The following is a 27,350-nucleotide window of genomic DNA, read 5'->3' on the forward strand; positions in this document are numbered from 1 at the left end:
TGGCCACAAAACAAGATGGCGACCGGGCTAAAGTGAAGTCTACCCGTCGTGGCGCGGCCCATCAATCCAACAACATGGATCGCTACACCCTCCAGAAGGGGTCTCCAGAGGCGCTGCGTAGGTCCCCTACGGGCCCGACTGATGCTCCTGCTCTGCCCACGGACCTGACCCTCCGAGACGTCATGGGCGCCATCGCCGAGATGAAGGCCTCGGTGGACCAGCGCTTCGACACTCTGGCGCAGAAGATCGACTCGGTCCTCGTGGACGTGGGCCTCGTGAGAGCCGATCTGTCAAAAACAAATGACCGGGTCGATTCTTTGGCCCACTCTACCTCGGGCCTCACATCTGACGTGGCGGCCCTCCAACAGGAGGTGCGCAGGCTTCGCCAGGCGAGCGCCCTGATGCATCGTCGACTGGAGGATTCCGAGGGTCGGGCCCGGAGAAACAACGTCCGCATTATCGGGGTGCCGGAAGGACGCGAGGCAGAGGCAGCGGATCTGTTTGTGGAGGACTTGGTCCTCACCCATCTCCAGCCTCGGGGGCTGAGTAAATTCTTTGCAGTGGAACGTGCCCACAGGGTCCCCGGGGGTAGGCCTAAGGCCGGAGCCCCTCCGAGGCCTCTCATCGCCCGGATTTTCAATTTTCGGGACAGGGACGCTATCCTGCAGACTTCCAGGCTACAAGGGCCGGTCAGACTTGATAATATGGATATAAATTTCTATCCTGACTTTACTCCGGCGGTCCAAAAGCAGAGACTGAGCTTTCTCGGTGTCAAACGTCGCCTACGGGACCTGAATCTCAAATATGCGATGCTTTTTCCGGCTAAGCTGAGGGTGGAGGTGGATGGCCGCACGCACTTTTTTGATCGTCCCGAAGCGGCCGGGGACTGGCTGGACACTTTGCCCGGAGATCGGGGCCGGGGGGGTGGGGGGGGAGCGGTTGGTGGGGAGGGCCCGCAGGATCAGGACTGAGGGACTAATGGTAGGCCTTGCTCGGGACTGTGTTATTGTCACCATTGACTGTTAGGGTAAGTTCCCCTCCTGTGGAGGTCGTGTGGGGTCTCTTGGGGGATCTCCCTCCTCCTCTGGGGGACTAGTTAGTTTTCTTTCTATGGGGCGACAGGCACACTGCACTTTGGGGGGGCTGTTTGGGCTCATGCAGGGGTGCAGGGTGGGGGGAGTTCTGTTGGGATGGGTGGGTTGGGGTGGGGTGTGGTTCGTTTCTACCGCAAGGCAAACCCTTCATTGTATTGATGTTTTTGAGATGCTCTCCGGGGGACAAATGATGGCTTCTGTATGTGATGGGGGGTAGGGACCTGACCTTGTTGTCCTGGAACGTTAACGGACTGGGTGATAGGATTAAGCGGGGTGTGGTCCTGCAATATCTGAAACGGATTTCGCCTGATGTGGTCTTTTTGCAGGAGACGCACCTCATTGGTAACACCTTTTGTGCCATGAATCGGCGTGGCTATCGTTTGGTGGCCCACTCGGGCTTCACATCTGGCTCACGAGGGGTGGGCATTATGGTCAAGACCTCGCTCCCGCTAGAAATAGACGAGGTGCGCCATGATGAGAGGGGACGATACACTGTCTTAGTGGGGAGAATGGAGGGCAAAGTAGTCGTCTTTGTCACAGTGTACGTCCCACCGGGGTTACAGTCCACCACCTTTGCGGACCTGGGACGCCTCCTGCTTGACCTTCCGGGGGGGCTTCTGGTGGTTGGGGGGGACTTCAATGCGGTGGCCTCTGGGACTATGGATCGTTATCCCCCTAGGGACCTCCCCCGGGCACAAGCGTGGCTGTCTGGCCTTTTGGACACACTGGGATTGGTGGACTGTTGGCGTCTAAAGCATCCCACTCAGCTGCAATACACCTTCCATTCGGGGGCCCATGGTAGCCTTTCGCGGCTTGATCATGTCCTTGTCCCTGCGGCCTATGCCGGGAGAGTGGGGGAGGTGCGCCATTTGGCGCGGGGTATTTCAGATCATTCCCCACTCCTGTTGCACTTTGATGTCTTCCCGAGGGGGGAGGGCAGGGTAGCTCCAATCAATGCCTGGTACCTGCGCGACCCCACTATTCGTGCGGACTTGATTGAATCCTTGCAACGGTATTTTGAGGAGAATGTGGGGTCTGTCTCGTCGGCCATCTCCCTGTGGGAGGCTTTCAAGACAGTGCTTAGAGGGGAGGCCCTCTCCTTTATTTCTCATGCCCGGAGGCGCGCACAGGAGGAGGTGACCCGGGTGGAGGTTGAAATTACTGAACTGGAGGGTGATCTGGGGAGTGGGGTGACTGACGCTGCGCTGCACGTTCTACACCTGAATCAGGCGGCATATAGGTCCCTCGTCACGGAGGCGGCCAGGGGCCTCAGCAGAGAGCAACAGGGGAGATTGTATGATGTGGGTGATAAGGCTGGCAAGTTGATTGCGTGGTTGGATAAGAAGGAGAGAGCTAGTCGTGTGGTCCCGCTGATTGAGAGAATGGATGGTGTACGTGTTACTGAGCCGGAAGGCATTGTCTCTTGCTTCGCAGATTATTTCCGCGAGGTATATTCCCCGGTTTCTCCCTGCCCGGAGGAGGATTCCCATGCCCTGCTGCGTGACATCGCGCTGCCCTCCCTCTCAATGGAAGACAGGGAGTTGATGGATGCCGCCCCCACCTCGGACGAAATTGCCCTCGCCATCCGCTCGGTCGCTTCTGGCAAGGCCATGGGCCCGAACGGTATTCCTATCGAGTTGTACAAACTGCGACCGGATGTACTTGCACCCCATCTCCGCGCAATGTTCCTGGCGGCCCACTCGCGGGGATCCCTCCCGCCGGACCAGCGTCTGGCTACCATCGTGGTTATCCACAAGGAGGGGAGACCGCGAGACCGGGTCACATCCTACCGGCCTATCTCGCTCTTGAACGCGGAGCCTAAAATCCTCGCCAAGGTGCTCGCCAACCGGCTGGTCGGCGTGGTGGGCGATTTGGTCCACCAGGACCAGTCCGGCTTTATTCCCCATCGCAACACGGCCCTTAATCTGCGGCGCTTGCACGGGGTGCTCGCGCGTGTTCCGTTCGTGCGGGAGCCGGCCATCTTGGCGTCCTTAGACGCCACCATGGCGTTCGACACGCTCGAATGGCCCTACATCTGGGCGATGCTGGCAAAATTTGGATTTGGCCCGGGATTCATCAGTTGGGTCAAATTGTTGTACTCGGACCCATTGGCACAGGTGGTGGTGAATGGTCGAGTCTCGGCCCCATTCGGGCTGGGACGGGGCACGCGACAGGGTTGTCCCCTGTCGCCGCTCCTTTTTGCACTAGCCTTGGAACCCCTGGCGGAGTGGCTGCGGTGGCACCCTTCTATCCGTGGTCTCCGTTGGACCCCCGAGTATGAGGACCGCGTGTCCCTCTACGCTGACGATATCCTTCTGTACTTAGCCTCCCCGCGCAAGTCACTGATTGTCCTGGTCGATGTTTTGCGCTCCTTCGGCCGTAATTCAGGCCTTGTCATCAACTGGGCTAAATCCTGTGTCTATGTGCTTTCCGGGGAGGCTCCTGTCCTCCCTCGGGGTTGTCCGATCCAGATTGCCTCGCAGGGATTTCGATACCTGGGGGTCTATATTACGCTGGACCCGGTGGCCCGCCACGAGCGAAATTTGCTTCCCCCCCTCCAGCGCTTGAAGGAGGACGTCGCACGCTGGCGGCGCTTGCCGCTCTCGCCGCTCGGCCGGGCGGCATTGTTCAAGATGATGTCATTGCCGCGCTTTCTGTACGCTCTCCAGAACACTATGGACTTGGTCCCGGCGCGCTACTTCCGTGAGGTGGAAAGCTTGCAGCGCCGTCTGTTTTGGGACGGGAGGCCGCGTATAGCTCTGGCAAAATTGACGCTCCCGTGGTACGACGGAGGGATCGCCCTCCCGGATATTAAGCGGTATTACTGGGCCTCCCAGTTAGCTGCAATTAATCACGGTTTCTATGGGCCCGCCCTAAACCCGGCATTTGAAATGGACAAAATGCTCCTGCCCGGTGGCGACTACAATCGAGCGCTCTACACTAGCGTGCCCGATTCCCGCTTGACGGGACCCACGCGTGTCATGGTGCGAGTATGGCACGCGGCTAATGCAGCTATGGGATGGAAGGACCGTTTGACCCGAGCGTCACCGTTGTATGCGTCGGAGAGGCTGGGCTCTTTGTGGACCTCGAAGGGCTTCGAGAGGTGGGACATGATAGGCATCAGTACAGTGGGAGATCTCTGGACGAGGGGAGGATTCAAAACATTCGAGACGCTGCAGGCGGAGTTTCAGCTGCAGGGCAGTGAATACTTTCGCTACCTGCAGGTCCGTCACGCACTGGGTTCCGTCTTCCCAGACGTGGCCTCCATCCCGGAGTCCTCCCCCCTGGAGGATAGAGTGCTAGATGGCCACGTCCCGGACAGTACGATCTCCCTCATTTACAAGAAATTGATAATTGACCGCTCGGGCTTACTGACTGGCCTCCGCGAGGCTTGGGTTGCCGATGGGCTGGAGTTGGACGACGAGGACTGGATTTCCGCGGTGGCCTCTCCGAAGGAGGTGGCCATCTCGGCTCGCCTTCGCTTCGTCCAGCTTAAGATACTCCACCGGGTGTATATGACGGGGCCAAGGCTTCTGCGTATGGGCTATGCCGAAGATGGATTGTGTAAGCGCGGGTGTGGTGCTTTGGCGACTTTTTTGCACATTCTGTGGGAATGTCCGAGGGTGGAGCGATTCTGGCGTGGTGTGCATGAGGTCCTGCGAGCGGTTACGCATGTCGCGCTGTTGCCTGAAGCGAGGAGATGCTTGCTGAATGTGTGGGAACCGACCGATTACTCGGTTCCGCAGACGCGATGGGTGACTCTGGGATATATGATAGCTAAACGTGACATTGCTCAACTGTGGGGATCCCAGAGGCCCCCGGCGGTGTCAGCCTGGAAAGAACACATGGATTGGTGCATGTTCCGAGAAAAGGTGGTGTACGTGGCGCGGGGTAAGCCTGGGGCATGGGTGAAGATATGGGGCCCCTGGAACGCCTACCGCGGGGGTATTTGCGAGCCGCCGTCGTTGCCTCCCACTTTACCAGCTCCATCCCCCTAGTTGACCCCTTCCCTTAGCCCCGGGCACATTGTTCTCCCAGTCCCGGATCTGTTTCCCTTCCCCTCTCTGGATTTCTTTGGATGGTTGGGGTCCCCCACTGGAGGAGCACGTGTCGTCATTTTCGATCGCGGGTTGCCTTGCGGGTGTGGTTTTATGTTGTTGTGTGGTATAAAACGAAACCGTATTGTGGGCTCAGAGTCATGTGGCCTACGTTATTGATACCTCCTCTTTATCGTCTCTGCAAAGTCAGGTGCCTTATTGTATGTATGTCATTTGCTTCTGTCACTTTAGCGGCCGGCCGGAAGGTTGTAGGCCCATACTTGTATATACTTGAGATTGCAATAAACGGTTTCAATAAAAAAAAAAAAAAAAAAAAAAAAAAAAAAAAATTAGGAAATTAAAAATAAAAACCACCATTATTTTTACACCACTTTGCATGTAAAAAAAGCATGTGGATTAGTGTAGCCCTGGGCATCCCATACTGTCCTTAAATACACAACTGCACCCTGAAGTCTAAAATTAATGATGGAAAGCAAAGGGTGCTTCAATTGGGGGGAAAAGAAATACATTCCTCATGACTGCCCTCCTCCAGTCTGTTCTGCCACAGAAAAAGAAAAACCGTGAATTACGTAAATCATTTTTAGTAGATTAACAGAGCCATGTGTTCCTTCCAAATTATCACATTCAATTCCATTGCAAGCTTGACATTTTATGCTCGTTACCGGCTCTTTTCCAGAAAGCATACTGCTACTGGCTCAGGTAGCTGGATAAACAAACAAATAATCTCAGCTCCATGGAGGGAAATTAGTATTTCAGTGGAAGAACACAACTTCTGCGCAAAACAAATCACAAACTCCTGCCCACCAACATGTGGGCTGACCTACAGCCCTATAAACTGCTGAAATGTGTGTTTTTTAGATTGATAAGGCCTGGGGGTTGACGTGGGTGTTTTGCCTGATTCACTGAATTAAGCTGATGGAAGCATGGATCATGAAAACATGAGGACTTGTGATAAATTCGCCCGTAGTGTGATAAATTTCATATGACTGTATCAGTGGAATTGGGAATGATCTAGTTTTGTCAGCTCCCTCCATCTATGCGAACTATGCTGTAGAATATGCAGTTTATTTCCATAACTTACCTAGATGTGTCGTTAATTTGAAATACTAGCAGGTTTCTGAAGTTGTGATAAAATGTGGAAAGAAATAAAGTATGTTCTCTGGGTTTAAAAGAAATGTGTGTGAAGTACAAACCTGCAGTATTCCATAGTATTTTTTACATGAATTCTGCTTGTAAGTAATGAAAAGTTTGAAGGGCTTGAGTGTGTGTATGTATTACTGCATTTTAAAACGAAGGTTTCTATTTTTGGGGGAAAATGACTAGTATATCCGAGTTTTTGATAATCATCTAAACAATGCATTTTTCTTCAGAAAATATATTTCTAGTGGAGCAAAAAAATAAACTTTGCCTTTCTTACTCCATGATTTATTGTGGTGAGTTTAATATCACGCTTCAAGTTTAATATGTTGTACATTAATTATAGTCTGAAATTAATAACCAAAGATGTGATCTAGCTGTGTTGTGTGATTATGCACAAATCACTGAATGTGCCTGTGCTTCAAAATATAGAGGAGAAAAATAAACATTCAAAAAGTACATTTCAGTTCCAAAAATATTTCCAATCACATGTACCCATATTTTCTGCTTTTATTATTGTAATGTCAACCCGGACCCAAATACCTCACTACCCTGTGTACAGCACCCTAGGTTTGAGATTCTTCTATTCCAATAAAGAAATTCTTTGTGAGGCACTTTGCTGTTCCTTGGAGGGAGGTGTGTGCTGTACCGATAACCTAAAACTGTAACTTCTTCTCTCGCCAACTGCTCTTAAATCTGATGTCTTAAAATAGTCATTCCAGTGCTGAAATACAGTTCTGCTTACTCTGTGGACTTGAAATCCTTAAAAGCCCTCCAAGCGTGCAACCATGGGACATTTTTAGGGAGCATGTAGCCACTTCATCAAATAAAGGCAATTGAAGTGGGAGCCTTGAACGCTGTGTGGGATGAAGCAAGCTCATTGGTTTGCAGTCTGTGCCTAAATAGGCAATCTGCCTGAGTGCATGGCATTGTTGCGCTGCCATTTGTCAGGAAGATGGGTTGACGGTAATGCTTACTCCTTAATTTGGCTCATGCAGTCCAAGCAGGACTGAAAATCTGATTGTGCTAGGTTCCTTTCAGCAAAAGAAAGGATGCCGATCATCACGGAGTGCTGGTGCTGTCTTTACTGAGAGTGTGCGTGGTCACAGCCTGGAGCACCATGGTGGCAATGAACTACGAGTCCCAGCAGGCCACAAACTCTTGTATGTTCTTTAGAGACTGTAGCTATCCTGGATTACCGGGCACACCTTCCTCATGGTTCATAATGTCCTTTGCTAGGCGGTCATGTTACAATATTACGGCAACCTGGATCTTGCTGCATGAATCTCACAATTTCCATTCCATTATTGCGTCCTAAAGGACTGTTTGATGGACATTAGGAATATAAAGAAGTATCCGGAAAGTTGTGTTGTTGATGAAAATGAACTATATATTTGAACATTTATCTGAACTTATAAGACTGGGGTCGTATATTCTACTAGGAAGATCCTGTGAAGTGACCAGAAGAATTCTCTGATTATTTCATATGTATATTTGAAAGTAACGTACAAGGTAGTAGAGTTCTAATATGGGCCTATAACTGTTGAGAGTAGGCTACAACACAATGTTTACATAAGTGATTATTTTACAGTTCTACACCTCAAGTAGCACTATAACCCATTTTCCACAGGAAGTAGTGTAGCAGTGGGTCTCAGGGGTGGGGGAATCATATCGCCCGACGCCCGAACCATGTTGTTTATATTGACGGGCAAGAAGATTTATTGTCTATTTATGTCCGAAGGACATGTAGACATTAATCACGTTTTAATCACGTTAAAACAACAGGCTGTGGGCACTCTGGGGCTCACAGCCAATCCGAAGCTTGCAGAGAGCCTTTGGTGGCATCTGATTGGCTAGCAGCCCATGACTGGGCTCTAGCCAGTGATTGGCTGGGGGAGTGAAACGTCACTCAGCCTCTGCAAGCAGTAGTCCGTGGCCGCCACGAGGCTTGCAATAAGCATTCAGGTAAAATAAGCAGTTTTGCCCGCTTGAATTGTGTGATATTGTGACGGAGGTGCTGCGATTTTCTTTTATTTATATTTTTTGCAACCGTGCGTGGGTAGATTAATTAGTACAAAAGCCTAGGCCTGGCCCGCCTCGGCGCCTCAGATGAGGACGTCAAAAAAGCGTATCGCAAGCAGGCGTGCTGCGCTACCACCGCTTCATGGGGGAAACACCCATTACAACGAATTCAGATTCACGCGCTGCCATCGCAACGCGGGTTTAACATCGCGGGTCCGGAGTCTTCATACCGCAGATGGAAACAGATCTGCAGATTAATGCTTTCAAAAGAGACATCCGTTGGTGAATTGCAATTTATAACTTAAAGTCCTAATATAGAATAGTGAACTATTAACTTTCAGCCCAGAACTGCATAAACACACCGACAAATATACATTACAAAATTGATTAATGTTGCAAAGAGGGTACATTTGGCGAAAAAAACGATTCTTATTATTAAAGGAAGCTCCCAACTTTGATGTTTCTTTTTCGACTCTGCGTTTGTGCTTCTCCACACCAAGCACTCTTAAACTACTGCCTACCAGTATGGGTGACATGTGACTCCTACACTTTCACTCCTTTGGCTTATGGGCAAAAAAACATTGTCGCACACGGCGCAGCCAGCACTAAAAGCTTTCGAAGCACCTGCTGCAGCGTTTCTTTCCGCCGGCAATTACCAGGTCTCACAGAAATGTGTAGAAAACTCGTGTGATGAATTACCATCCTGGAAAGAGATCCGTGTTTTGTATAGTTGAGGTTGTGACCTCTGTGAAGTTAGTGCAGAGGGTTAATATGCCTGCTGCAAAGAACATGTACGAAGTCGATTACAGAGTGCATAGGATGGAAACAGATCTGCAGATTAATGCTTTCAAAAGAGACATCCGTTGGTGACTTGCAATTTATAACTTAAAGTCCTAATATAGAATAGTGAGCTATTAACTTTCAGCCCAGAACTGCATAAACACACCGACAAATATACATTACAAAATTAATAAATGTTGCAAAGAGGGTACATTTGGCGAAAAGATCCGTGTTTTGTATAGTTGAGGTTGTGACCTCGGTGAAGTTAGTGCAGAGGGTTAATATGCCTGCTGCAAAGAACATGTACAAAGTCGATTACAGAGTGCATAGGATGGGAACATATCTGCAGATTAATGCTTTCAAAAGAGACATCCGTTGGTGACTTGCAATTTATAACTTAAAGTCCTAATATAGAATAGTGAGCTATTAACTTTCAGCCCATAACTGCGTAAACACACCGACAAATATACATTACACAATTGATTATTGTTGCAAAGAGGGTACATTTGGCGAAAAACGATTCTTATTATTAAAGGAAGCTCCCAACTTTGCTGTTTCTTTTTTGATACAACTTACCGATTCGCAAGGAACGTAGGGCTCACGTCTGGCCAGCTGCAAAAGTGAGGGGGAAATGGCAGGAGGCACGCTGGCTGACACCTTTTATATCCCACCCATAAGTTTTTACAAGGGTGACGGTAAATTAGTACATTACGTATGGTTTGAAATGTACGTATTTTGTGGGAATAAATACACAGCCAAGGGTGACGGTAAATTAGTACATTATGTATGGTTTGAAATGTACGTATTTTGTGGGAATAAATACACAGCCAAAAAAAAATGGAAAAAAGGGGAATAGAAATAAAAGAATTGCCGTCAGGGTTAAGGGGAGGGGGCGCAGGGGGGCAGGGACGCGATAATATCGCTTGACAAGTTTTCCTTTAGCATTATTATTGCACAGCATTCAATGGTTTACTGATTTTAATAAAGCAAAAATATATTAATGTTTCTCTGTCAGCCGGAGCCCTTAGGTTTGATGTGGAACGGGGGTAGGTGGGACAAGTGGATTTTACAGGACATGTAGATCTCAGTGGCATTTTGTCCCTTGGACAACTAGATTATTTGGAAAATTCCACACCCCTGGGGTCTTCAGGCAATTAGAGAACCATAGGGAGATATGTTAATGCACATATATATTTGAGATACTTGTTGTATGTTTAGTTTTCAGGCATTGCTAGTATCATATTGGAGTTCAAAGAGGTGGTTACAGCGAGTGAGTGCTCAGACCTATTAAATCACAGTTAGCTTAGCCCTCTAAATGACAAGATACTTAAGATATTTCTTTATCTTGTATCCACTACCTTGACCAACAGAATTGACTAGGCAAAGTGGTGGAGTCCTGCGTATGGTTTTTTCTCTCATCCTAGTCTCCTTCTCCGCTTCTGCCACTGGCCGTCATTATCCTTGTGTTTGCGGTCACTTGTGTTGGTGGTAAAACATGGAAAAATAATCGATCTGGTGGATCCTGCACCCAAGGTTAGTGTAAACTGACCGATTACATAACACACGTAACCACCCCACCTTAGCAATGGATTCCCTCTCTTGTGAATCTTGTAAGTCATAACTAAATTTAAAGAGGTTGATGTAATTAAATTAGAGAACAAGACGCTCCGCTCACAGTTAGCTGCAATTAAGTAAGAGATAGTCAATTTGTTGAAGGCAGATGTGAGTCAAGTATACTTGCCTTCAGATAATGAGAGCTCAGGTCCATGACCATTGCCTCCCTCTGTGGTTCCAGTCCTATCCTGAGCACCTCCAGAGAGTTTGTCTGAAGATCCAAAGAATTTCCCATTATATCGTAATCAAATTTGTTTTGCAAACCTTCTCAGATGATCTAACTAAAGTTGCCTTTGTGTTATTTTTATTGTGTTATTTTAGGCAATTTAACAGAGTTTATTATACTGTGCTCAACAAAATGACAGAGCAGTGATCTCAATAGCAGTGATATATCCATCAGATGATCCCTCAATGCATAGCAAGGACTCTCATCCCACAAGTCAAATCGGTATTTCCTTCTGCGCTAGTGGTGAGACGGGTGCATCATTTTGCCTTTTGTGATCAGATGTGAAAATTATTTGACAGAAAGTTACATACAGTTTCTGCAGATGTTGAGTTTCTAACTTTAAAACAAGGCCTTTAAGATTTGCAGTTATATTACCACATTCAATCAAGTTGTAGTTGAGACTGGTTCCGAGAAATAAAGAGGGCATCCTTTATCAAGGCCTCCGAAGTGAGTTAAAGGTGTATGTGGTTAATTCTCCTATAGTGTGATGAGCTCACAGAATATTGCAAAGCATCCTTCTATCTGGCTTTCTTCAATTGCTATAGTGACCACTGCAAGTAATCAGTTGGATGATAGACTGAACAGTGTTTGCAGTGCAGTTCAGTTCACTTAGTCTATGACTGATTAATTGCAACCATGCAATGAACGCACAAACCCTCAAATATAAAGGCCAGCAAGAAAATAACGATTTAAGCAGCGTATAAAACACATCAATATAAAAAGTTAAGGTGTGTTACTTTCTGAATAAATAAAACCTGCTCAAAACATTTAATATCAATTATCAGTTCAAATCCCAACAATAAATACTTATCAAATGTAAAACTATCCAAATTTCTATTTCACGAAGTTTAATTGATGAATTTTAATTGCAATCTTCTTTACTGAGTCGGATCAGTGCTGCATTCATAAACTTAATTAGATTAGCAGTCACGTGTGAATCTTTGCCGCTGAATGTGAACCTCAGTGAAACTACGGCTTGGCAGCAACTTTTAATAATGAAAGGAGGCCTAAGCAATTGTCTTCGTTTGACCAATAGTAAGGGCATAATATTAAGTAATGACTTACTGCAGGCATAGCATAATTAATGTTTCCTATGACATTTATGTAGTGGCCACGCATGCGCGTGTTGTTTTCACTAGTGAAGCATATAGATAGTTTGTCAGTTTCTTTTCTGAGAAACTACCAGAAATATAATCTGAACTTTTTTTTCCACTGCCTCTATGTCGACAATAAACAGTGCTTTGACCCTTTTTTCATGCCAGTGTGATAAATACCTATGATGTTGGTGTCTCAAAAAAGGGATTGTAACTGTAGAGTGCTCTGAGCCTTAAGTAGATGCAAATCCTAAGGGAATGTCTCTCCAGAATGGCGCAGTGAGTAGCAGCAAGCTAGAAATTATGACATCACCTTGAGTATTACTGCTGCACATTAATTACTGCTGCACATTAAGCTTTAACCTAATTTGCATTTGGCTGGTCGAATTAGGTCAACCAAAGTTTTGCTTAAAAACTGCATTAAACATGATCTAACCATTTCACAGGAAAGGCCAGCCAGTCACAATCAAGAGATGGTAATACTTTTACATTTATAACTGTCAATAAAAGTTTAATAGATGGAGCTTGTAATTTATTATAAAGACGCAGAATGGCCTATCAACGGAGCAACTTTATTTTTTAACTAGGCAAAATGTTCACTTGTTGACCCACGATATTCGATCTACATGCCTAACTAGTTTATATTTTCTATTTTTCGCAACTGGAATTTTACCAGTGTGCCATCTTTGACATCACACCTTTTGGGGAAAAACCAAAACTTCCGATTTATTTTGTCTGTTTATTCATTGCGTTGTAGTGTGGTGTGTAAATCCGCCAGAGACCTCTGCAGGCCCCTTACTGTCTTGTCTAAAATGATGGTCTCATCGTCGTATTGAAGAGATTGAAAACGGAAGTTGAGAGCTTTGTTAACCTGATTGGGCAACTGCCATCCACTTTAACGGTCTCAGATGGATCTGCTGTGGTCAAGTTAAAAAGGAGCAGAGCCAACACACATCCCTTTTGACGGTCTCTTTTTGTCATGATCTTCTTTGAAATATGACCATTGTGGGTCAGTTTATCTTGAATCCACTTATTCCAATACAATGACTATAAGATCTCAGTAACGGGGCTGGAATCCACTATCTTGATAATTTCGACCAGAATATAACTCGAGCCACTCCTTAAAGACCATACATATATGGCATCATTGTTAATGCCAGTATCAGTTGTGTTACTGTCGGATGTGAATCCTATTTGCGTGCATGAAGTTAGATTTAATGATTGAGCCTATTTTTCTATTTGAGTAAAGAATATTTACTCATAATATTTAACCTCAAATTCAAGAAGGATGACCATACTATAATTTGTTTCTTGGCTAGAATCCCCTTTTTTAAGTCTGGCCTGACAACCGGTATTTACAGTTGCGACACGCTCTGCGGAGCCACCTGCCAGAAGGGTCAAAGATACCCAAGTACTGTCCCCTTGTAGACCGATTGCGTCTAGACCCGATGGAGGAAAATGTCATCTCCTATACTTACCGGAAACGTATTAACATTCTGCCAGACCCCCTGGGAACCCTATTAGAAGCATGGAAAACAGACGTAGAGCTTCTGGAGGATGATGATTATTGGGCGGAGGCTTTGCAATGCCCGAGGGAGATTGCCATCCGTTCGTGCTTCTGCTTGGTTCAGATCCATATTCTGCATGGGTCATATGCCTCTATAACACTCCAATACAGGTGGGGCCATTAAGACTCCAATCGTTGCGTCAGAGGATGCAGGGATGTTGGATTCTTCCTTCACATTATATGGGCCGGCCCAAGTATCAAGTGTTACTGGAATTGAGTGACCAGGGTTACGGCTGCAACCATGGGTCACCAGGTCCCATTAGAAGCAAGGTGGAATTTCCTAGGATTAAGGGGGGGGAGGAGTGGTGGCCCAAATACCTTGTAATTTGTCTTGGGCTGGTTTGGCGGTTGCGAAGAGAAACACTGCCCAGGCGTGGGGAGCAGAGGCCCCACCAAGGGTGAGGGACTGGGAACACGACATGGATTGGTGTCAGCGGGCAGAGAAGGTTAAGTATAAAAGCAGAGGATGCCCCAAAAAATGGGAAAAGATCTGGGCCCATTGGGACAAGTATAGGCATAGTTAGATGATATTCGGGCACGGGTCCCATGAAGGAACTAAACCATGGGGTGGAAGGGGCAACAGGAGATGGGATATTTCGCAGGGAAAGATCTTTAACTATGTAATCATTTACGTAATTCATTGACTGTTTTACACCTCTGTATCTGTAACACATTCTATTGGTGTGCCAAGCGATAATAAAAAAGAATACAACATTTTTAAAAAGTATAGACCAGCAAAGATGTCAAGAAGTTCCACAAGTGGATGTCTGCTACTGTGGCCAAGTCCTGATGGGAACCAAATCCAACAGCTGTGAAACAGAGGCCTACCCGAAACCCAGTCGTGCAAATGACATCTACAGGCTACACAAGGATTTTGTAATTCACAACTATACCAAGCAGAATGCATGCACCAGCCTAGCAGGCTGTAGGGGAGTGCACAGGAGAACAGAGGTACATACACAGCAACACTACATTGTCGGAGCAGGAGTGAAGAAGACCAGAAATTCTGATTACTGTTATACCAAAGTTGCAAAGGGGCTGGCGACCTAGTTCAAGGTGATCAGGTAAACTCTGCAATTAAAAAAAACTTAAAGGAGAAAGAAGATATACTGTGGGTGTGCACTGTCTGCAAAATAATTTAAATATAGAAAAGACGGTAAAGAGACTAAACTTAGAAACGAAATTAAACGTATACAGAGTTATCATTTGGAATTTGTTGATTTTAGTGGAGAAAACCTTCCTTGCAAGTTGACTTCTCCATTCACCATCAAGTCCCTAATGGCTGCTGCTGCTCCAGAAAATAGTGCACCTCGTGCAATTGAGTTGAACATAAAAGAACTCCATATCGGAATAATACACCTAAAGGTCAACAGGATACTGGAAGAGTCGAATACACTCCCCTGGCCTGATTCAGGATGTGAAAGAACACCGCCTTTAAGTAATGGGTGAATGGAGCGGAATCAAAGCAACTGCTCGTTCAGGAAGGCTGATCCAACACCCCTCAGTGTATTATAGATAAGAGCAATCTCCTGTACCAAACCTAAAAATCTCATGAGTAGGTATTAAAATGCGTACATTTCTCAATCCAGAACTCGGACTGAAAGTAAGAAACATCAATCACAATAGCATGCACCTTTGTAAATTCCAGTAAAATACATAATGGAAAAACTACTCACATCAAAGTCTGGCACGCTAGGCTCTCTGAAGTCATGCCAAAGCCTCCTGGGAATAACACCAACAGGAATGTCATGTGTAACAATTCGGCTACTGCTAGACAACGATGGCTTCCAATGAGAAAAAAATTAAATAATCAATAAAATAATCTTCAAGGACATTTTTAAGTGCTTTTTTAAAAGCAGTCATATTATCCTAATAATGATTATTGATAACAGATTGCGAGCCTTTGTAATTTTCTGGCCCAAGAATTCAATAATTGATGAACAATTTCCAAAAAAGGCATGCAGGAGGTGATAAGATGTTTAAAAAAATGTTCATGCATTTTCCCAATTAAATAAAACATTCTGTAAATTAGAATTCTGATGGATACTTCTAACCCCGGATTCGTCACCTTTTGAATATTCCAAGACACTAGACTGGATCTGGATGATTTTTCAGCATAGACCCTGTGTGCAAGTGGGATCCTACAGCTCTGCATTGACTTCGCTCTGCCCCAGAGACGGCACATGGCATCTTTCAGCAATCTGTAGAACCCTGGCTAATTTCTCTGCCACCACAGAGAAAGAGCAGTGTTAACACTTGAGCGCTAGACTTCCCAAGAAGGCTCTCTCTTGGAGACGCATTCCACCTAGAGTGGATCAAGCCTTCCTGCCAATGCCTCTCCTGCTCTTAATTCTGAACAAAGTCAGGAACGGCCTGGCCCAAGTTATACTTGTGGGTTCGGATTGGGTCAAGAGAATGAGGTACCTGGAAATACCCAGATTTTCTGAGCATGACCATTTGTGCTCCAATCAGGCTGCTGCTTAGGTAGGATCTTCTGTTGCAACAGCTGGGCAGGGTCCTGCAGCCGGGAATTTCAATCTATACCTCACGCAGTCTGAACGGCAGCTGTTGGCTTTATTCGATCAACCTCCTGAAGTAACAGATGTCATTCTAGAGACAAGGCATCCTTCTACAAAATAAATTTATGCTGGAAGCTGGGACAAGTTTCTGGCTTGGTGAGGCGCCCGTAACGCAGCCCTGTTAAATGTTAAACAGTCGGACAGGTTACTATTTATTTTGCATTTGGGCCAGCAAGAACTTGCACTGGACAGCGCAAAAGGTATGTGATAGCCCTTTCAGACCAACCATCCTTGTTCAAAGCACCTGTTGTGATGCAATTTCTCAAAGCTTTCGCCCATAGGTTTCCTCCTAAACCTTTTGTGATGCCACAGTGGGACTTTAATTTGGTTTTTACTTTCATTATGTGTGCCCCTTTCGAGCCACTGAACAGCTCTACACCATGATTTCTGAGCCTGAAGATGGTCTTCTCATCGCAAACATCGCAGCTCGTTGAGCGAGTGAGCTTCAAGCTTTGTCAGTCCAGCTGCCCTGCACTACCAGCTGCCCTGCACTACCACCTTTCCAGACAAATTGGCACTGAAGCCTAGAGCGACCTTACTACTGAAGGTTGTAACTTCCTTTCTCGTTGAACATTCCATCACTCTGATGTTTTTTGCCCCACCTCACCCCTCAAAAGATGAGGACAGACTCAATCACTTGGACACCAGAAGAGCTTTCAGCTTTTAAATTGATGATACCAAGAACCATTGGGAGGAAAATCAACTTTTTGTGGGGTTCTCTCGAACAAAGCAGCACGGCAATGCAGAAGACAACCATATCTAAGTGGATGGTGCTCTGTATCAAAATCTGCTACGCATTAGCCAAGAAGAAGAATTGAGGGCCCACTCCACCAGATCTAAGGCTGCCACCAGTATGCCTGCACGTAGAGAGTCTGTTCTACATATTTGTCAGGCTGCTATGTGGGCATCAGTGCTCACATTCACAAAGCATTAGTGCCTTCACAGTCAAGTCCAATGGTAAGGGCATTTTTGTTGTTCGGTCCGTCTGGACTTTTTGTCCAAGTTATTCCATAGACCCACCCTGGGAGGAACTGCCTTGGTATGTATTCTAAACATGATAAATATGTGGTTAGAAGTATCCATCACAAGAACAAGTTTGGTAACACTCTTTCTGGTGGATACTTTATCTAACCTAATATTCCTCACTGGCATTGCACCTACACATTCTGTGGAATGGAATCTTTTCCAACTAAAAATGTCTTAAATTAGAGACCTGCACACTGCCACAAACAATTGTTTTTTGGGCTCTACATCCGATTGTGTCCAGAAAGAAACTGGCACCTATATGCAGCTCCAGCCATCATTAACAGGGCAGATTGGAGTCAGAGTGGAGTCAATGCGGAGCCGAATGACGCCATCTATGGGTGCACAGGGGCTACACTTAAAAATCTCCTGGATCCAGTATGGAACCTGCAGATATTATAAAAGGTGAGTAATCTGTGGTTAGATAAGAGTATCCACTAAAAAGAGTGTTGTCGAAGAGAAGTAATTTGTTTTGTATAAAAAGATACTAACAAAAAGTCTGCAAAGCATTGGCCCACTCCTTAGCAGATAATAAAAACTTTTTCTCAACTTTACAATGGATATCGAACACCATGAATTAGATATCATAAATGGCCCCACAACTAACTTTTCCAAAAACGTTTTTGCTGTAATGGTTTAAGTGCTAGGACGGATCCGTAAAAACATGTTAAAATACAAGTTAATGCGTTTGTCTGTATTCTGTAAATAAATAAAAAAGTTTCATGCTTGTTGTTATCAAGTTGTGAGTAAATGTCTCTGACTGTTATAGTCTCATAGTTTAAATGCCACTGTAGATTAACACTTCCAAATAAAGAAAACATCAAATATGGAAAAAAAAGGGGTTGCAGAATATGCACCTTTAAATACAGTCTCAACTCCCTTGTACCTCACTTTCATCTTGCAATGCACATCTTGAATCAGCAAATAATGATTCATCGACAGACCACTCGATTTGCTCTCTAGCCTTTCTGCTTCCGATTGATCTGCCTACTTTACTTCAAATGTTGACCTGCGGCCGTCCACATCCAATCCTGCTTCTCTGGTCTCTCTCCTCCCCTTCTTCAGATGAGTCATTCTCTTTGTTTACGGCGGCTGTTACTGATGTAGAAATGGCTATTCTTTCCTCAATGGAGAAAATCCTAAAACTAATTCAGATACTATGCTTCATGATTAACAAAATGTATCCCCTTCTACCTGAATTTAAAGCACTATTTAATCTTTCAGTGGCTTTTTGCTCCTTTCACTAAATCTAGAAACATGCTGTAAAATTCGCTTTACTAAGAAACCTTGCCTTGATTCCCTCCATCTTTTTCCCCAGCTCACTGCTCATTTATTTCTTTAAAATAATCGAACAAATGACTCATAGTTAGCAGCTAGCATATCTAGATACCTATGCACAGAAGGATGCACTTCGTCCTTTTTTACAGTCTGAATTTCAATCCTTCCTGTTCCATAAATGTGTTCTGCTTGAGGTCACAATTCATCTTTGTTCAATTTACCAACCTCAACATTTCTTTTCTCTTTAGCAATTGTGTGCTTGGTGCTCTCATGCTGTTCTTTTTATTTATCTGATAATTCCCACTCTGTCACCTGCTCTAACATTGCCTAGTCTTCCTATCCGCTTGTCTAAGGATTTCCCTGTGCCCTTTGGTCTGCGTCTATGCAGAAGTTTCTCCTGCCCTTCACTGCATTTATTTCTATACTATTGTAAATCATTACATCATCTTATAAAGGTCACACAGCTATTAATACATGGGTGTTCTACCATTAACTAACTCGGACTATGTCCAAAACTGATTCCCATTTTGCAGCTTCTTGGCCGCACTCAATCCCTGCTCCCACTTCTGTTGATTTTCCATCATACCTACTTGAACTAAAAAACGGAAAGTTATTTTTTAACCCTCCTCACAGAGCATTTCACGTATATGTGTACATAATGAAAATGTGTGCTCTCATTACATTCAATACCACTAGAACCCTAATGCCCACGAATGTATGTGCAATGGTACTAAAAGCAAACCTATCCGCGGAGCAACGGAGCATTGAACAAGGATGACAGCATTCTTATTTTTCACTCTGGCTACTATTCTTCCTTGCTCATTGCTCTTCGTGGCTGTTTTCTTTCTCCTTTTCAACCAGAGTTCAATTCTGCCCCATGTCTTCTCTTGATTTACTTATGTTTTGACACCCATCTCAACTCGTCTGATTTCTTTCCTTCAGTTACGTTTACATTGTCACCTCCAGTTCAGTTTTCTTTACCTTGAGTGTAAATAAATGCATTTCTTTACCATGACTTTATTTCATTTTTAAATTACAGGTAAGAGCTTTAAACAGAACTTTTGCAGTGACAACTGACAGTACAGCCATAACAAATTGAGGTACCAGCAGTTACACAGAGATTGGAGGAGACTTATAACCATTACATCTTGCAACAATTACATCCTTTTAGTATTTGTAGGGCTTCTTTAGTACACAGCTATTAGACAAATGAGTAAAGGAGAAACAACTATTATGAAACGTGTACAGCAGGCTGTGCAGGTGATGACATCCAGTAAATCGCGTAGGGACTAAAGCAATTTCACAGAGCACAGCCGGGAAGCGCGTGGTGCATAGTTAGGCGCACTCATATTAACGCTCGTGAAATTATATGGGAGAGGGAGAAAAGGCACATGCTGGACACTTGTCAGAGGGGGAAGAGATACAAAGCCCTGCAACAGTGGGGAAGGATTTTAATTGCTACACTGCAGGAGGTCGAGGTGACACTGGGCCGACAGCAGTGGGATAATGACATGGGTCTGCATCAGGGAGGGGGCAGTGGCTCTGCGGGCATCTGTGACAGGGAATCATTTGTTAATGGGGGGCGGGGGGCTATAGAGTGCTGGCTGCAAGATGGCTGCCACGTAGTGAGGCTCTGCAGGCTGGCCGGACTATCTGTCAATTATCCAGTGGATCGGGCTGCCAATATAGCCTGCAAAGGTCAGGAAGTGTTCCTGCTACGATAAGGCATCCGATAACTACAATCCCGCCGACGCACACTGCTCGGAAGGGGCTACAGTGGCAGAAGAGAAGATCCGCAAGCACGGCCTGAGGCGACAAGATGGTGGACCGGACTAATTAAGCCGAGACGGAAACGCTGTGCCAGAGTGTGGGTCATGGAGAGGTCAACGGTCTAGCTGGCTGACGGTGCAGCCACTGTGTCGGGAGGAAGTGCGTGCGGTGCGCCCTGTGATCCTAACTGACCAGCCTCGAGCTGGACCCTCAGCGCTGCGGAGCGGCTGAGGGTCGCAGTGAGGCCCAAGAAGTACGGGAGGGGCGGACACGTACCGCGCCGGACGCTCATGCAAAGATGGCCCCCCTGCAGGACCGGGGCAGAGGTGAGACAGGGAGTGCCTGGGCTGCAGGGGAATGGCCGGGAAACCACCCGGCAGGGGGGGTAGGGGGGGGGGGGACCGCAGTGATGCTGTGCACGACTGAAGGAAATTGAAGACGGTGAGGACTGACGTGTCACGGCCGGTCTAGGCCACAATCCTACCTGGTTGGGACTTCCTTGCCCTCGTCGTGCTGGGAACCCTGGACCGTTGGGAGCCCGGCTGGAAGAAACGTGGGCCCGCCACACACACACCAGGAAGAAACAAACAGTGGCAGCGGCAACAGCAGCAGCGGGGGTGGAAAGGAAGAGACAAGAATAGGCAAAAAGTACCCCCTCCCTCCTCTCCTCCTTCGTTCTGCAATGCGTCAGGGCCTGCGATGGGGGGAGCCGGACCGGTGACATCGAGATGGTCCTAAGCAATGAGTAGGCGATCTGCTGGGTGTGTTGCGTGACTCAAAGGTAACCTTGGCGACAGTGTTGCTGGGCTGCTGCTATCCCTGGCTGAGGCACAGACCTTCCCTGAGGCGGGTGGAGGCACTTGAGAATGGCGTACTGGATCAGTGAAATGGTGCGAAGCAGAGGACGGTGGACACCCTTTCCCCCTCCCTCCCCCTCTGGGGCAGTTGAACTTGCCGCGGACCCTGAGGGGGATCGGTGATCTAGCGGTGGGGGACCGGTGGACGTGCAGCATTGTAAGGCGGAACAGAGCCGCTATCGCACCTTAGTGAAAAGGACTCGGTGGTCATCGCACCGGCTCGCCGGGCCCCAACACAGCTGGTGGAAGGGAGCGGCTGCCCAGGCAGGCACACCCGGTGTGGAATTGTGCCCAAATGAGACAGAGTCGCAGCATCTGGAGTGACTGCCTCGGCTGACCACACGCGAATCATGGGCAAAACTGATGCAAGGCAACCTAAAATCTTTGAGCAGCGCAAACCCCTCAGAGGAACCACCCCTCCAGTTGAAGAGCAAGCAGCAACAAGCATGGACCACTCATCGCAAGCTGACCCAAACATTTGTGAAATGTTCACAGACTTGAAGCAATCCCTGTCTGAGATCGACCTCAAAATATACTCTATGTCTGACCGACTGGACCGGCTCAGAGACAAGGTGTCAAATCATGACAGGCGCATCACAGAGGTTGGACAGCGGACTTCTACGCTGGAGGATGACAGCACTACAACCCGCAAGAAACTGCTTCAAATGGAGAAGGTGCTGGAAGTAATAAGAAACAAAAATGAAGACCTTGAAGCTAGGTCGCGGCGCAACAACCTGAGAATCCTTGGAATTCCAGAAACCACAGCAATGGCCAGGGTTGAGGACTATGTTGAATAAATGCTCCGCTCCCTCTTTGGTGATGTTTTTTCAGCGGTCTGAATAGTCGAGGGCGCCCACAGATCCCCTGGCCCGAGACCCCCTCCGGGGGCCCCAGCAATACCAATAATTGCGAGACTACTCAATTACAGGGATTGCGACGTGGTGCTCCGTAAAGCCCGAGACTTGCAGGAAACCAGATCTCAGGGTAACGCAGTTTCCTTTTACCCTGACTTTACTATATCCGTCCAGGCTCCCAGAAGAGATTTTGTGCCAGTAAAACGACTGCTGCAACAACAGGACATGAAGTACTCTCTTCTCTATCCTGCAAAGCTCTGCATCTTCCACTCTGTCAAAACCTAGTACTCCCCTGATCCTAAGCTGGCCGCCAACTTTTTTACGAGGCCTCAGGCCTGCCAAATCTGCTGCGCCTAAGGAAAGGGAACGGATGATTGAAGACTCTCTCAGTGAAAACTACTAAAGACCTGACTGCGCATCATTGAGCGGGCTGGCTGGGCATCTCCACAGTCTGACAGGGCCAGAAACTACTCTTTGCCCCTCTCTTGGCTACACCTGCCTTTGCACACTAATAACGCAAAAACCGAACAAGAGAGCCAGACTGAAGGAGAGACAGCTCCTCTCTGTACTACTACTCCAGCCACCCAGCACTAAATCGCTGGGATACGCCGAGCTCCCTGGTGCTACCCTCCGGGATGAGTCCCATTCTCTGCTTTACAGTTGGTCATTTGTGACCCATTTGGGATAGGGGAAATGTTTTTCAGCCTTGTTGGGCCACTGTAGTGGGTGGGACTGTTGGGTGATGGGCGGTTCATGGAGGACCATGATTTGGTGGATGTCTGGCGCCATCGACATCCTCACAGCAGGGAAGGAACTTGTGTATCGACAGCGGGACCTACGTGGTCAAGAATCGATTATTGGTTAACATCGCACGATGTGGACACTTGGGTCTGTAACAGTGATCATCTTGCCATGTCCCTCTCGGATCACGCTCTGGCCCTACTAGAATTCTCGCTGCCTGATGCTCCGAGCAGGGCGTTCAATTGGAGGCTCCCCTTTGGCGCCCTCCGGGACCAGGTCTTCCGGGAAGTGATTAGGTCTGCAATCACTAAATATTTTAAAATAAACACCGGCTCGGTGGAATCCCAGTCCACGCTGTGGGAGGCTTTTTAAACCATTATCAGAGGCAAGTGTATCGCCAAGCAGGCAGGGGTCCTGCGTTTGCTCAGGGGCGACCTCCGGTGCTTGGAAAGGGAGATACGGGCGCTCCAATCAGAGTATTTTGCCTCCAACCACCTAGCAAATTTAGGACAAATTAGGGTAAAGATGGCCGAATTTGAAGAGGCAGCACACAGAGAGACACTCTACCTAGGAAAGGAGGCTCAAGTCCGCCAATACGGCGAAGGAGACCAAGCCGGGAAAACCCTGGTGGGAATTCTCAAAAAACCATGGGAGAATGACTATATTGGCGAGCTACGGCTCGGTGAAGATAGATTAGCCATTGGACAGGAGGCTGTACAGGCAGCAATGCTTGTCTTCTATTCCTCATTACAAGCTGCGCGTCAGACAGAAGGACACCCTGACCTGCTTCCTTTCCTCGACCGAATTGGTATGGCTTAGTGACGGCCATCGTAGGTATCTGGATGAGCCATTCTAAGAGGAGGAGGTGATCCAAGTAATCCGGGCGATGCCCGGGGACAAAGCGCCTGGATTGGATGGACTCACGTCCACATTCTATAAGGAGTTCGTGCCACTCCTTGTACCCCACCTCCTCAACGTGTATGAGGAAGCACTGGAGCGGGGATTTCTTCCCCCCCCCTCTCAGAGAGGCACTGATCATGACCATTCTCAAGCCGGACAAGGACCCTCAGCAGTGCAATTCTTATAGGCCAATGTCAATGATTAACCTTGATGATAAAATTCCGGCTGCTCCCCTTGCACCCCACGGTGCTCTGGCCTGATCAATGTGGCTTTTTTCCTGGTAGGAGTACTTCCCATAATCTTCACACCCTTTTTGCTACAATGCAGGAGCTTGCATCAGCCTGAGCCTGTCCTTTTAAAAAAAAGATTGCTCTTTTATATTCCACTCCAACGGCTAGGCTGCGGATAAATGGAGTGGTTTCCCCCCCATCAAAGTGGCGCGTGGCACAAAGCAGGGCTGCCCGTTGTCACCCCTCCTAGTTTCTGTGGCTATGGAGCCACCGGCAGCACCACGCGCAGCAAGGTCTTAACTCCACCCCTCGGGTGATCTTGGTGTCCATGTATGCGGATGACGTGACTCTGTATGCTAACCACCAGACAATAAATCTGGACCCTCTCATTCACGAAATTGCTAGGTTCGGTGGCCTCTGAGGCGTCACGATCAACTGGGGGAAGTCTACGATCTTTCCGCTACCTGATGCCACTGAAGCGTTCCAGTCGGAGTTCCCACTTAAATGGGCAGACTCCCCAATGAAATATTTGGGCATATGGATCAGTCGGGACTTTGAAGAGCTCTGGCGTTATAATTATGGCAAACTTATGGAATGGTTAGAGAGCCGGATGAATCGGTGGAAGTCGCTCCCGTTGTCTCTGGTAGGCCGGATCGCCATCGTCAAGATGGTGGTGCTGCCCAAGTTCTTATATGTTTTTATCAACATCCGGCTGCCTCTCACTGCGGAATTCAAGAAGAGACTCTGCTCGAATCTAATATCTCTTGTCTGGGCAACCACAAATCGCATGGGAGACCCTCATGCTTCCGTTTGAACAAGGGGGCTTAGGCACTCCGGACATGGAACTGTATTAAACCTGTGCGCAGGCCCAGTCAATCCAACTCAGTTTATGGCGCATACCGCCCCTGAAAGTGACCAGGCTGACCCAGTCCCATTAAATATGGCACTGTTTTGGTGACAAAGCCGCCCTCGGGCCGAAATTAATTTAGGTGGCTGAACAGTCTGGGCGTGGCAGGAGCTTCACCATAGGGCACGTTTGGACACACTGTTCGCACCTTCCATGCCACTCACCAGACACCCAACATTCCCTTTCACGGCCGAAGCAGGAGTCTGCCTACGATTGCGAAAGCTACAGCTAAACACGCTTGGGCATGCATTCCCTGATGGCGCCTTCATTAGCATGGATGCTGCATTAGGGGACGACCACAATGGACTGATGGACAGAATGACGTACTTCCAGCTCAGCCGCGTTGCACACGATTTATGACTCATTCCCGATAGCACCACCAACATACCGAGTCCTGGAAGAGTTTTTAGCCACCTCCTCACCTTGCAAACTCATTAACCGTTTATACTGAGGTATGCAGTGTGAATCCCCAATGAGCACCCCCCCTGCACAGCGTTAATGGGAGAAAGGCCTGGGAGTCCCCTTTGTGGAGGGAGAGTGGGAATACTGCTGCGCGCAGGCCAGGGAGCTGTTGCCCAATTACAGACTACGATTGATTAATTTTAAGTTCATTCTTAGGCTATACAGGACCCCTGTGTGGATGCATAAAGTTGGTTTGAGTGAAGACACATGCTGTGTGCGCTGCAGGACGCCGGATGCCTCCTTCCTGCACTTGGCGTGGGAATGCCCGGAAGTTGCGGAATATTGGAGAGGCATCTTTGATGTGCTAGAAGAAGTGATAGGGTACAGATGTGAACGATCCCCGCTGGTCGCCTTGCTTGGCTATTTACGAAAAGTGCCGATGGAAAACAGGAAGCTGGCGGCCATGCTTCTGCTACGGCTGTAAGGCGAGTGGCAATATGATGGGGTCGCAACCGGAAGCCACACTTGGCTGACTTGCTTAAAGATGCAGCTTTCTGTCATAACCAGCTATCAGAATTTTGGAAGCTAATACCAGCTCAGGTGCGCCCCAAGAATATATGTGAACCTCGGTGCCCATCCGCCCGACCAGGCAGAGCCCCCCCGCCTTTGAAGGATAGGCGATTCGAGAAGACTGCTCAAACATTGAGTGATCAGAGATCCCCTCACCCCCCTCCTTCCCCTTTCCTTCCCTTTTCCTTAGCGTTATTTTCTATTGGCTCTTTCAATATATAACGAGTAATGCTTAGAATGAAAACTTAAGCGGACTAAGACGGCTACATGGAAACCGGGACGTTAAATGCTATCCTGGACTTGGAATGCCTATAGTCTGCTAAACACATTTGGTGAAGATTATGTATATGCATAATAATGTTTTGACCCATTAACCCTTCCATGCATGTAATGGATGATAGTTGTGGTTTGTATCTGATGACTATAAATAAAATTAACAAAAAAATAATAATTTGTTAATTTTGGCAGGAGATAAATATGCCCTGTGTAACACAAAAAATTGGTTACGTTTAAGCCTTGCATTCAGAGAGATTGTGGCTGGATACAGAGTCGGGCTTTTCTAAGATAGTGCCCTGGGCATGGGTGGAGAGAAATTTGTCGCCCTTGCTGATGCAAAGAAATTAAATGAGGCAGCATGGGGACCATTATGTGTTCACTGGTCAGTATCTGGATGAGCAGGGACAACATCCCCAGACCTGCCCCAGCTCACCTAAATCACCGATAGCTGAGCTTCCTCACGCAGATGATGTTTCTTTTTAAGTGTGCTGGCATGTGTCAGCGGGTGAAGGGAGGGCAAGGAAGGGGGCCAAAGGTGTGTTAATAACATCGCCCGCTGTGTGATAAAATGAAAATGGAGGACTAAAACCAGTTTAAACTGGCAAATCAGACAGAAACGAACAGGCATGGACAAGGACAAGGCTGTAGCAAGATTAGAAGGGCACTGCTGTTGACACGTTAATGCACACAGCTCCGTGCGCCCCTCAGAATACTGGCAGCCTGGGCTCAGCTCACCCATGCTCAAGGCCGGCCCTGGCTAGATAAGCCAGCACTGTATCCCACTCCTTGTCCAGAAAGGCCTGTCCAAGCTCCACCTCCCATCTGCCATTGAAGTGGGCGAGAGAGTCCGGTGTTTTCCCCAATCGCCTTAGTGAACCAACTGACGAGCCTTCACCCGTTACATATGATGTTGAGGTATTGCATTACTGTATGGGTTGGTGGCTCTGCTATAGTAGCATTCCAACTAGTATTCAGGATGCAGGTCAGCGTGGGGTACCTTAGGAACAACCTTCTGTGTAGGTTGTGGTGGTCTACCAGCTCAGTTAAGGGCATAAGGTACAATGCGGAAACAAGTTCCCAAAGGTCAAGCCCATCTCATAGTAGTATTGCAAGCACGCAGATGTTAGAGGAGCCTCTGTTTTGTGAGGACACTAGAAGTGTGGGGGGGTCTGACAGGGGATAGGAAAGTGTTGAGGGCCACTCCTAGCAAGCGCAAGGAGAGGGGCTTTGAGGTCTATAAAGAGTGGAAAAGCAGCAGAAGTTGGACTAGGCTCCAGTGGTAAAGGGTGGAAGGGATGTGAGGTTAACCGTCAACTTACCCATTACAGTTGTGCCGCTACATAGTAAGTTCAGATTTAGGCGCTCCCAACG

General features: G+C 47.4%; 1 protein-coding gene across 1 annotated transcript in view; it reads right to left on the bottom strand.

The window, feature by feature from the left end:
- Positions 1 to 27,350, bottom strand: part of HUS1 (HUS1 checkpoint clamp component) — a 210,935-nt gene that overhangs the window by 85,378 nt on the left and 98,207 nt on the right. The window contains exon 4 of the mRNA XM_085607393.1: positions 15,269 to 15,376. Within this exon, the coding sequence (XP_085463519.1) occupies positions 15,269 to 15,376 (108 nt within the window). The remainder of the gene's footprint in view (positions 1 to 15,268; positions 15,377 to 27,350) is intronic.

This window comes from Triturus cristatus, chromosome 5_2, assembly GCF_964204655.1.
Source record: "Triturus cristatus chromosome 5_2, aTriCri1.1, whole genome shotgun sequence".
Lineage (NCBI taxonomy): Eukaryota > Metazoa > Chordata > Amphibia > Caudata > Salamandridae > Triturus > Triturus cristatus.